The sequence below is a fragment of the Lactuca sativa genome, chromosome 8, assembly GCF_002870075.4.
Source record: "Lactuca sativa cultivar Salinas chromosome 8, Lsat_Salinas_v11, whole genome shotgun sequence".
In the NCBI taxonomy this organism is placed as follows: domain Eukaryota; kingdom Viridiplantae; phylum Streptophyta; class Magnoliopsida; order Asterales; family Asteraceae; genus Lactuca; species Lactuca sativa.
This window is the reverse complement of record NC_056630.2, coordinates 143,146,218-143,158,602: the sequence shown is the minus strand read 5'-3', so window position 1 is coordinate 143,158,602 and position 12,385 is coordinate 143,146,218. Positions and strand designations below refer to the sequence as shown.

At 34.1% G+C, this 12,385-nt stretch overlaps 1 protein-coding gene across 1 annotated transcript; it reads right to left on the bottom strand.

Annotated features, from left to right (window-relative positions):
* Positions 1–2,954: 2,954 nt before the first annotated feature.
* LOC111910900 (myosin-11) lies at positions 2,955–11,832 on the bottom strand. Its single transcript, XM_052766933.1, is given in 36 exon segments — positions 2,955–3,282; positions 3,390–3,472; positions 3,552–3,689; positions 3,777–3,833; positions 3,930–4,029; positions 4,129–4,199; positions 4,484–4,627; positions 4,715–4,921; positions 5,001–5,153; positions 5,452–5,784; positions 5,825–5,925; positions 5,928–6,040; positions 6,142–6,281; positions 6,362–6,586; positions 6,684–6,782; positions 7,142–7,261; positions 7,350–7,555; positions 7,648–7,825; positions 7,904–7,964; positions 8,064–8,173; positions 8,264–8,395; positions 8,578–8,760; positions 8,857–8,983; positions 9,085–9,122; positions 9,193–9,294; positions 9,378–9,435; positions 9,520–9,621; positions 9,709–9,855; positions 9,949–10,085; positions 10,172–10,321; positions 10,403–10,562; positions 10,644–10,702; positions 10,802–10,958; positions 11,040–11,185; positions 11,261–11,404; positions 11,590–11,832. Coding segments are annotated over 36 exon segments (4,812 nt in total). The 5' UTR covers positions 11,794–11,832; the 3' UTR covers positions 2,955–3,155.
* Between the last annotated feature and the right edge of the window lie 553 nt (positions 11,833–12,385).

Genomic DNA, 12,385 nt, shown 5'->3' with positions numbered 1-12,385 from the left:
AACTTAGGCCCTAAGCAACCCAATGATCCCTATAGACTAGGCCTTGGACGATTTCTAGGTTTCTCCAAACCCTAAAATCGTCCACCCTCTTATCCATAAAGATTCATAGCCCAAAATACAACTATCACACATTTGACAGTTTATGCCCCTTTATTCAATTAACCTCTTTAAGTCACCAAATTAATTCCTAATTAATTTATGAATTATATTAATCAAATAACAATATTATTATTCCTTATATTATTCTCATAATATATTAATAATATTTCTTCTCTCATATAAATCATCCTGTCAAGTTGCTATGGTGAAGGCAACCCAAAAGGACCATGCTCAACCGGGTCAAATACTTGCCAAATATAGTTACAGCCTTAGACACTATTCCAACAGTTTATGGGCCAAAGTCATGACCTCACAACGTGAGCATAAGGTGCTCACGACGTTTTGGAAACAACGGTTTTGTAAACACTTCTATAGAAAAAGGATTGTTTTGGAAAGTTTAAATTTTACTGAAATTTTATGGATATTACACTGCACTCATCCGCTCTTCAGGTTCTTCAGCGTCTGCCAACAATCTGGTATATCCTCTCTCTCTCAATTTGTTTATTATAATCAATTTCAAAAACAAATCAAGCGTTCTTAGCAGCAATAACTTCAAACGATGAACCAAAAGATTTCTCTCAAGCCATGAAAAATCCAAGATGGATACAGGTAATGAAAAGAGAGATAACCGCACTTGAAGAAAATGACACCTGATCTTTAATTGAACTAACAGAGGGAAAGAAAGAAATTGAATCGAAATGGGTTTATAAGATTAAATATAAACCTAATGGAGAAATAGAAAGGTTTAAAGCTCGGTTGGTAGCAAAAGGATACACTTAAATAGAAGGTATCGATTTTCATGAAACTTTTGCCCCAGTAGCTAAACTCATGACTGTAGATGTGCCTTGGTTGTTGCCACAAAGAAAGAATGGAAAGTACAGCGGATGGACGTAAATAACACCTTCTTGCACGGTGATCTAGAAGAAGATGTTTACATGAAGGTGCAAGGTTTTCGTGAAAAAATTGAAAATTGGGTATGTAAATCACACAAGTCTATCTATGGTTTACGTCAAGCTTCAAGAAATTGGTACCAAAAGTTTACAAAATCTCTTACGGAGATACTCTTTCTACAAAGCATGGCAGATCATTCTATATTCACATTTAGGATGAATTATATACACGTTGTTGCACTCATTTATGTTGATGACGTCCTGTTAATAGGAAATGACATCAATAAAATCAATGAGGTGAAAAATCATTTGCAGAACAGATTTAGCATTAAAGATTTGGGTCCTCTCAAATATTTTCTTGGTATTGAATTTGCTCAGTCAAAGGAAGGTTTCGTGATCAGTCAAAGAAAATACACTCTTGACATTCTAGAAGATTGCGGTGTTTCAGCAAGCAAGCCTAGCAATTTCCCAATGGAACAGAATGTTAAGCTGAGAAAAGATGATGAAAGCCCACAAGTTAATGCTTCACGTTATAGACGATTCGTGGGATGTCTACTTTACCTCACATTTACTTGACCTGGCATAACATTTTCAGTTAACCAACTAAGTCAATTCTTGATCAATCCTAGAAAATCGCATATGGATGCTGCTCACAGAGTACTTCGGTGTTTGAAAGGCACACCAGGTTAAGGTTTATACCTTCCTTCAGCTGGTTCTTTAGATCTTGTGGCCTATTGTGACGCTAGTTGGTTAAGGTGTCCAACCACTAGAAGGTCATGCACAAGATATTTCATTAATCTTGGAGGATCACCAATTTCCTGGAGGACGAAAAAGGAAACATAGTATCAAGATCTTCAGTAGAAGCAGAATATAGGTTGATGGAAAGTACTTTTATGGCTCAGGTGGCTTCTTCCAGATTTGGATGTTATGCAAAGTGGTTCAACTCCTCTTATGTGTGACAATAAAGCAGCTAGACACATTGCAGTTAATCCAGTTTATCATGAACGAACAAAACACATTGAGATAGACTGTTATTTTATGCGGGAAAGAGTAAACAGTGGGGAGATCAAAACTTTTGTTATACGCTTTGATTTTTCAGGTTGCATATATTTTCACTAAGACACTTGATGCAAATCGGTTCAAATTTCTACGTGACAGGTTGGGTGTTCGTGAGTTACACACTCCAACTTGAGAGGAAGTATTAAGATTAAGGATCGTCATTATCATTATCTAGCCTATATCTATCTTTATTTTTGGTATTTATCTTGTTTGAATGTTATTGGGATTCTAGAATTTTTGTTCAGATCCTTGTTATAAATACTCCCATGTAAATTGATTTATCAATAATAAGAAAACACGTTTACTTCTCTAAATTTATTAAAATGGGCATAAAAAATTATATTTCATTATCACTTTTCCTAAGCTAAAATGTTAAAATAAATCGATAACCCAAATTTCTCAAACTTTAACTTTATTGACCTAAAAAGCCGTTGGACGTAATGTTTTTACAAAAATATTTGTTATTATAAACTAATCACATGGTAATTGTCAAGACATGTGAAAAATACCTGTCGTATATAATTTGAACTTGTCAAATAAAACATGATGTCATGCACTAAAATAGTAATGTTCTGTTGTGACGTTTGTCAAAATTTAAAAATGTTCTTTTACAAATCTTATTCATTCTTCTTTAACACATGTTTTCTCTTTACACCTTGATCATATCAACATAAATATTAAATATCAAACTGTGACACCTTTTTTCAATCCATGAACAGTTTTGTTTACTCTAAAAAATATTAACTACTAAAAAAAATACTAATATCATCAACACTCACTATCTACGTGAGAAAAAAAAAAGTTGATGAAATGATCTAACATGATGTATACGTAACGTTTAGAGTTGCCAATAAGTAACAAACATTGACGAGGTGTTTACCTATATCAATATCTTTGTTGATTTTTTGTCTACCAATGTTTTTTATTCATTGTAAGATATTAAACAATGTTTGTTTTATTATCTACAAAATCCATTTCCGCTATCCTCCTATTTTTAAAACTACAAAATATAAACTATATCACCAACAAGTCAATAGAAGAAGATCCAAATGGCATATTTGTAAATTGTACTAATTCACTAAACATTATGCTAAAATTGAAATCTGATCATGACTCAGCACGTGGCAATAAGAAACTGAAACCTGAATTATCACGAATAAGTGGTGGGGGCTCCACATCTGCTATATTAATCTGATCCATTGATTTCGAGAGATCATCAACAGAGAATGGTATGCTGCATCACAGGATATAAAACCTCATATGGTAAAATATCAATATCAATAGAAAAATAAACAAATATCGAAAAATTTATTCTAATAATAATAAATAAATGTTCAAAACCTTGAGTCATCATCCAGCAAGAAAGAGCTGCTCACTGCGTTATTTGAATCTTCAGTCATCAGCACTCTCATGTTGGAAATAACCTGTCAAATAGATAGTAATAATTAGACTAATAAATAAATAATTATAGTAAGTTTGTGTTAATTAAAATATAAAACATACATCTGGAGAAAGGCTATGTGTGCCATATTTGTCATCCCAATACATAGTACTGATTCTGTATAGCTGTTGTATGCTAAGAACAGGGCACAAATCATGACTTATTTCATCCAGTGTCTTTTTGGGCTTTTGATGTATAACCTAAATTCAACAAATGGAAAATTTGATAAGCAATTAATCAGATAAATTGTATAAAACAAAATTAAAAGCATAAGATGGATGGAATACCAGGAACCCGATAGCTTGTCTTATGTGCTTAAGCTCATCCCAAGCTGATCCCGCATACTGGAGTTTTGATTTTATTATTATTATTATTTTTGTAAAATCAGATAAAGAATTAGCAACAATATTAAAAGAACAAAAGAAAAAAGAAAATGTTACTTCTTCAGTTGCTTTGTAGCACCAATGTTCCAATTCAGATAATCCTGCCTTTACATATTCTCCATTACTGAAAGAGCAGCATTCTCGTCTCAACAGAAGACTGCAAGTATACAGATTAAAAGAAATATTAAATGAATAAGATTTTGGTCATGCAAGTAAACCGGACATGTAACGTAGTGAAAGATTATTGTATCAGAACCTGTTGAATAATTGTACATTGATGAAAGAAAATATCTGTGTGAAGATTTTGCGAACCAAAAACGGTGGCACCTACAAGGACAAAATGGTAAAGTTTTTTTTGCATAATAATAATAGCTTATGCAAAAAAACATCAAGCTACTTTCTTTTGTTTGTGTATTATATATCATCCTGCTTTCATTTATTTCTACTACAACATCATACTTTGAATTTTTTTTTTCTTTGTATTTGGATGACATTGCTATACCTTCAAAGTGCAATGCTATAACATGAAGAAATAAAAGTAGTATGGTATAGTAAAGAAATCAAATGAAAGTAGTATGGTATTTCTGAGATGTGAGAGATAAGGGACTGACATTGTTAGACTTCAACATGTTTAGGAAGCATCCAATGTTGTTAACAATCCCTTGCCAATGAGCAATGAGAATGTCCTGAGAAGCAGCACTTGCTAGAGCAACAGCTGTCCCTTTTAGCAAGTTTGCTCTGGATATTCTTGGTGCCTACTCATTCCCAAACTAACATGTTAAAAAAAACTTTCCAAAGGATTCAATAAGAATTTATAATAGGAATAGGAGTAAGTTAAGCACCTGAATGCACAATCCAAGCAAGGGGGAAATCTCTTTCTTCAAATTGTCACGTATCATCCCATATATTTTTTCAACATATGCTGTTAACTGCTGCTTGAAAAGCAAAGCAGGGTATTTGGCTTCAACTTGCTGCAAAGTGTCAGATGCACCATCTGACCCCCCATCTATCATAGATATGTTGACACCTTGCGGGGTTCCACGAAAGCTCTACAAAAAAAAAGTGAAATGTAAATAAATAAATAAATACAAGATTTTGTTTTTTTTGTTTATTTGAATTATTAATTACCTGAGTCATCCTTCCAAAAAGGGTAGCTGATGTGGTTCGCCGGTGCTGTGGGGCCCCAGCAGCACCACTAGCTTTCAATGTGCGTTGTAACAACAGGAGCAGTGTTGATGCATTCGATAACCAATAGGCCAGGACATCGTTGTTATCTTGTGTCTTCATTCAAAAGGTACCATATGTTAATAATAGAGTAAATTACATTTTTAGTCCCTATGTTATGTATTTTTGGTCCTTATGTGAGGTTCTTGTAATGTTTTTGGTCCTTGTTTGTTCCATGAGTAAAGCTGATTTTTGCAATTTTGGTCCTAAAATCATAGGCATTTCACTTGGGACCAAAACTGAAAAAATCAGCTATATATACTCAAGGACCCAAAATGTAATTTACTCTATAATATAATAATGGGATGTAGGTGTACCATATGGATATGGATAGAGATTTTTTAAGAATTCATACCTCGATTGCTTGGCCTATGGTTTGAATTATACGATCAAAAATGCTGGTTTTTTCTACTTCAAAAGAGCGCCACTGTCTCAAACATTTGTATATGATGCAAGCGGCGACTGGACGCCCTTTTGAGAACCCAAGCTGTTGGGCGATACATCGAATGAGCAAATCCTGATATTCTTGTTGTTTCTCATTAAGTGACTTTTGTGGTCTTTCCTCCACATCATTATCTCTCATTTGCATTGAAGGGCTATGAAGATCCTGTTACATTTTAAAAGAGAGAGAGAGAGATACGAAAATCAATTCAAAATATTAATTATAAGTAATTTTGAGACACATCGACTTACCACAGGAGTGCTAGGAGTACTGGTACTTTTCGTACTTTCGGTTCTCTGTCATTGTTCAAGAAAGAGAGATATGTAAGTATTGGAATTTAATTTATCTGTAAGATGAAAAATGAAGATTGTTTGTTTATTATGAGTGTACCCTAATTGACTTTGAACGTGCTGCCTGTAGCTTGGTGTTTTGTGCCATTGTTAAGGCTTGTTGGCGAAGGACCTTGTTTTCTGATTCTATGTTGGCAAGCTTCTCTTCAAGCCTATCAAGTACAAGAATATAGTAAATTTAGTTTTTTTTTCTTAAGTACCATGTGCAAAAGATTCTTACTAATATATTGAATGTTATGTAGGTGTGACATACCTATTCATAGATTCCTGAAGTTGATTCGCCCTGTTCACTGTTTCTTCCAGCTTCTTCTGTTTAGCTTCACTTGTTTCTATGGTTTCATTGCACTTCTTTTCAGATTCATTAGCTCGGTTTTTCTCTGATTCTAATAATTTCTGCAAATCAACAATTATGTAAAGTGAGACTTACTAGGAAATTGAGATGTGAGATAGAATTATCAGGAAACCAACATTACCTTCAATTCTTCAACTTCTGCACTTAATTTATCAATCTTTTCTGTGTCTTCAACATGGATTGGGACAGTTTCTTTAACAATAGTTGATGCTTCTTCAATTGCTTTCTTCGCAGCTTCACGTTCCTTTGTAAGCAATGTATTTGTTTCATCAAATTTAGCCTGCATAGCTTGCAAGGAGTTCTGCAATTTCAGAATCTCCTGTCCTTTTGCTTCTTCCAAGTCAGTCTGCATCATTACCCATTTTCATTTCATCACAAACACAAATTGAGTTTTAGTTCACAGAATAATAAATAATAATAACATGTTGATTAATGCACATTACCTTCAAGCGTTTTTCTAACTGTAAACGCCAAGTCAGATCTTCCACTTGTGCTTGAAGCTTATCCTTTGCTTCTTGTAATGCACCTGTTTCTCTTGCAGCCTGTATATGTTAAAAATGAGCAATTAAATTTTGAGATTAGTTGGCTAATATGAAAAAAGCATTTTGTCCCACTTTTAAATATTTGATTCTTTTCTTTACTTCTCTTGAGCGTGAGTGTAGTCAGGGAATTGGCTAGACAGGTTATCTATGTGATTGTAACAATTTGTCATATATTAAATTTTTCTCTATAGATGTCTGTGAATTTTCTCCAGTTTTGGAGTTTTCCATGTATATTCTTGAGTTAAATTTTATTAACATTTGTCATTGGGCAAGTTGTTGGGGATCTTTGAGACCATTTTTCCCAACACTAATAACATGTAGATTGATGCATGGTAACTTTTAGTGTAAGAGAAGCCAACCATCTTTAGTTTCCGAAGCTCCTTCTTAGCAACTCTTCCCCTCCATCGGGTCTGTGTGACAATTGCTGCCCGCATCAGTCTCTTATAGTATTTAAAGTCTCTATGACGATGCCAGTTAGCCTGCAATCATTAGCTTGTTAGAGTAAAAGAGGAAAAAAAAAAGTTTGAATTTAAAACGCAACATGTAAATATCCAGGTAGATACTGACTTGTACAAGGAGTGCTGCTTTAGTTGTCTTTTTGTATCTAAATGCCTTATGAGCAGCCATGGCCCGCAACCCTGTCTGGAGGACTACGCTTGAATGCTTAAGTCTGTCGTATGACATCCAAAATAAGTGTCGCCTGTAATTTTTCTGTATTTTAAGTGAAGCGGCCTGCCTTTTCATGTGATCAAATAATTTAGCAGCAAGCTTTCCTAGTGAAAACAAAAGAGAGGGTGAGTGCAATCATTTACAGATCATACATGCACAAAAAGGGTGAGTGTTATTTATGTGGAAAGACAAAAACCTCTGCAGAGAGATTGCAATGAAATGGAAGCTTTCCTCAAAGAAAGAAAACGGTTCCTAGTGATATGAGTTCTTATTTTTCTTTGAATTTTTTTGGCTGCAGTGTTGAGTTTTTGTGCTCTCCTTCCATCTAGTTCAGCCATCTGACCAGCCCTAAGGAAAACTTTTGTTTTGCCTATCTGGCAAACCATTTATACATGGAAATTTAGTAAAAATTAAGAATGCTAATCTAAGCAAACATCTTATATTTAGTTTACCTGAGACCCTTGGAGCCCCATCTTGTCAAGAATCTTTTTACATGCATCCTTTGCATCTAGACTGATAATATAAGCAACAAACTCAATGTAAGAACCAATATGTTCCTCAATTTTCAGCATTGTTTTAATTAGATAAAAAAAAAAAAGAACTTTTACTTACTTCCCTCCTAAAACCTCAGGGGCCAGAAGACTGAATCGGTTGAGGAAATCAAAAAAACTCTTGCGAGTTGGATATCCAGCCATGCTTATACGGATTGCTTCTAGAACCCCCTTCATGATTAGTAAAAAAAATCATATTATATGAGACTAAGTATTACAAAATTGAGTTAGAATATTGGTATTTATTTCAAATACACTCACCCCACAACGTAATTGTTGCATGATGTTGGCATTCTCAAAGATAGAAGGTTTAAGAAGATTATTTGGCTTCACACATCTAATATAATGGGGTTCTGTGGAATTCAGAGTCTCCATTAAAGATTGAAGTTGTAGCTGCATTAATTAAGAAAGATATCAGATCTATTTTCCTAACATCTATATTTTCTTTTATTCTTTTTGGAGAGAGGCAAATTACTCCCATGACTTATGAGTATTCCCCAGTTGGAGGCTTAAAATCAGGGATTTTTTAGAACTAATTTCTCTTTCTGTTGTGATTTTTTTTAGAGAAAACTTGCCTTGAAGCGAGAACCTATTGATGAAAACTTAGCAGATTTGCTTGAAGATTTGTTTGACTCCTCAGGGAGCGGAGGGAAAAGTCCTGCTACGAAAGAGCATTTGGAAGCCATCAATAAATCTTGATGTTCAGGAACAACATAATCTTTGTTTTTGTCTAGAAATAGTTCCGATTGATAATTAACCTGAATATAAATAAAAAAACAAATAGGTATTTAGGTCTGGATAAACATTAACAGCTCCTTAACACATGATAGATTATAAAATATTTCATTATATACCTCTCCTGCATAATGAGAAATGGTGAAATCACTGCGAGCCAATTTGGGTTTGATAAATCTTGCGTGCTTAGTAAATGTTTGGTAAAGCTTCTGTGCAAATGTTTCATGAGTTGACTTGGGAAACATACTGTGAAACAGAATAAGTGGCATAAGCTAACAAAAATCTGAGTCAGCATATGGTAAACTGTAAACAGACATATCAACAAACATTTACTTCATAGTTCATACCATGCTTCATCAAGCAGAGCGATAATTCCACCAGGTTTCTGCAAAAGTAGCACAACCATTAAAGCATGATTTTCCAAAGTAATTATTTGGATTTCAAGTTACACAAACCTTTTCAATAAGTTCTAGGACATCTTTATTATCTACAAACTCTATGTAGCTCCAGTCAATTTTCTCTTTGGTATATTCCTCTTGCTCCATCTTGAAAACATGCTGTAGGAAATAAAATAAAAAACAATAAACATCTATGATAAGTTCAAAAAAAAGGATATGTGACCCTTTATGTCAAATCTCACCTGATTGAAATGTTGTTGCAGCTTCTCATTGGTGAAATTAATACAAAATTGTTCAAAACTGCACAAGGAAAACTCTTGGTGATCATGATCAAGTCAAGAAGCACCACTAAAACTAATGATTATTTCACCAGATCAAATTTACCTATTTTGCTTGAAGCTCTCAAAACCATAAATGTCAAGAACACCAATAAGATATTTTGAATTTGGATCTTGCCCAATAGACATATTAATTTTATCAACTAACCTGCAGATTTCAATGATCATGCACCTTTAGAACCAATGTAGTAATTCAACTTATTCTAATTTAAAAAAAGGACAAAGAACAACATACCAATCAAATAAACGGGAATATAATGTCTTAGCCAAACCATCCCTGCTAATGGTTGCAGCATCAGGATTTAGACTTCTTTTAATTACTTCTTCAGGGGTAACCATCACACGTTTTAATAATGCATCCTCCAATGCAGCACGATCACACCTGCAAATCATATAAACATCAAATCATATAATATGATACATATATATATAATATGATACATGAAAGAAAGTGATGTATAAGTTGTAAACACACATGAGTAGCTCTGCACAGGTCTTCAAATGAAATTTGGATTTGTCATCTTTCAGGAGAGATGAATCAACCTCTTTTCCTTTGATAAATTGAACATTACCAAGATGGAGAATTGCAGCAACAAGTCTGAAAATTGCTTCCTGGAAAATAGGAAGATATGTTATATTGTTATTGCAGTTACATTAGAATTTGCAATAAATTATGAAAATAATGAGGTTCCTGTAACCTGGTCCTTGTCAGTTATTCCAACAACATCCATAGCTCTCCTAGTTGCAAGATACTCATGAGCATCACTTATACCAACAAGTTGGAAGCAATTTGATTGATTAAGATAGTGAAACGATTTAGGGTCTCCCAATTTATATTTCTCAACTTCCTGAGAAGAACTCAAAAGAGCTATTATTTTATAAAATAGTGAGAATCTTAGTTACAGAATGTGCATTGTGTGTGATTCTACCTCTGGAGGTGCTGCACATAGAAGATAGAAACAGTGATAGTTACGTTCAGGATCTGAAATCTGACAAACACGAGATCTTTCTAGAAGGTATGTACGAATGGCTGCTCCAGATATTCTATCATGTTTATCAAACTGAATCTCAACAAATTTTCCAAAACGACTGCAGCAACATGGATAAAGAAAAAACATCAGAAACTCACACTGAAAATGGTTTTGTAATATAATTTTACAATTACTGCACCTTGAATTATTATTCCTGACAGTTTTTGCATTTCCAAATGCTTCCAGAACTGGATTTGACTGAGTTTACGACATTTAATCGAAGGAGTCAGATGAGTTACTTTAAAAAAAAAAAATAGATATTTTCATTGAGAAATATAGAAGACTTTATCAACTTACTTCTAGAACTTGTTGTTCAACTGTTCTTCCTTCAGTGCCTTTACGACCACCCAAATATGCAAGATATCGCATAAGCATTTTAGTAGTCTCTGTCTTACCAGCCCCACTTTCACCACTAACCAATATCGAGTTGCTTTTTCCTTCAGTAATCATTGCCCTGATTCATCTCAAGTGACAATGTTTACAAAATTATATATATGTTAAGTTTTCACATTTTGCAAAAGGAAAGGCAAAGTACCTAAAAGCAACATCTGCAATTGCAAAAACGTGAGGACTTAGTTCCCCAAATGGTGCTCCTTTGTATTGTTCCATCATATGAGTCTCATACAAGTGAGACAATCTTTGAAATGGATTAATGGCAATGAGGATATTTCCGGTATAAGTCTGCCATTATATAGTCCATAGCTATAATCAACGATAATAAATAGATAAATGAATTAGACTTGAAGATCTCCTTACATAAATTTCATTTAGTTGAAATCTTGTGGATAAATTCTGCAAAACTCCAGGTTCGTGCAAATAAGAAAGCTTGGTCATGTCATCAACTCCGCCAGCTGGAGCATCCACATCTTTGGGATATATTTTTGATAATTTTGCAGTAATCTGTCAACAGTTATGGAGAAAGTTCCCAAAGTGAAGAAAGTATGGAGCTAGAAACTAAAATAAAGTTCTTTACTTTTTGCCTTTAATCTCGATAACTGTGTATCTTTTTTTTTCCACATAAAATGTGATTTCAAAAGATTAAAACCAAACTGATGCTCAGTTGAAAGAGTATAAGATCAACTTACTTTCTTTCCATCAGTTGTTTCGACCTCAACTTCCTGTTTGTTAATCTTTGTAACTTGTCCATCAATCCAGCATATATTTGGGTCTTCTACCCATACATGGGTGCCTAGGATGATATTAACTGCTTCAGCCTGCATTATGATTAGATGCCAGATGTTTAGGGGAGAAAATACAAAAATGCAGCTCTCATAGGAGATATGGAGCATTTAATCACTTGTATGCATTTCTAATCATGTCGTGTAAGTATATGCAGCATTGTTCATAAACACAAAAAATACTCTTCAAATTACAACTTTATTGCAAACTATTATGTTTGTTCCTTAATGTTCCAATAAAATAGTAACTGAAGCTTTACATTCAGGGATAAACGTGTCAGATCTCGAATCAAAATTTTCAGTCGGACTGAGTGCAACAATTCATTCATATTTCAATAACATATACCAAATCCTTAATAACATCACGTAATAAGTTCAACTACTGTCGTAAAGAAACATAAAATCACGCATTGATATCGAATGAGAAGCAAACATACCATCTCAACACTGAAATCAGAGTTTGATTACTTCCACTCCCTTCATCTCTCGTGTCCTTCACATCATAAATCAAAATCGACCGCGCAATGCGATCGTATAGTGACAAACGAAAACTGAGTCGGAGTGTGGAAATGAGGTTACCGTCTCCGGCGAAGTAGATACGGCACGGCGATAATGAAGAGTGAGAAATTGAAAATTCGAGAGAGTATTGGATTGGTGTGATTTGGGAAACATTGCTGTTAGAAAACCCTAGGGAATCGGAGGC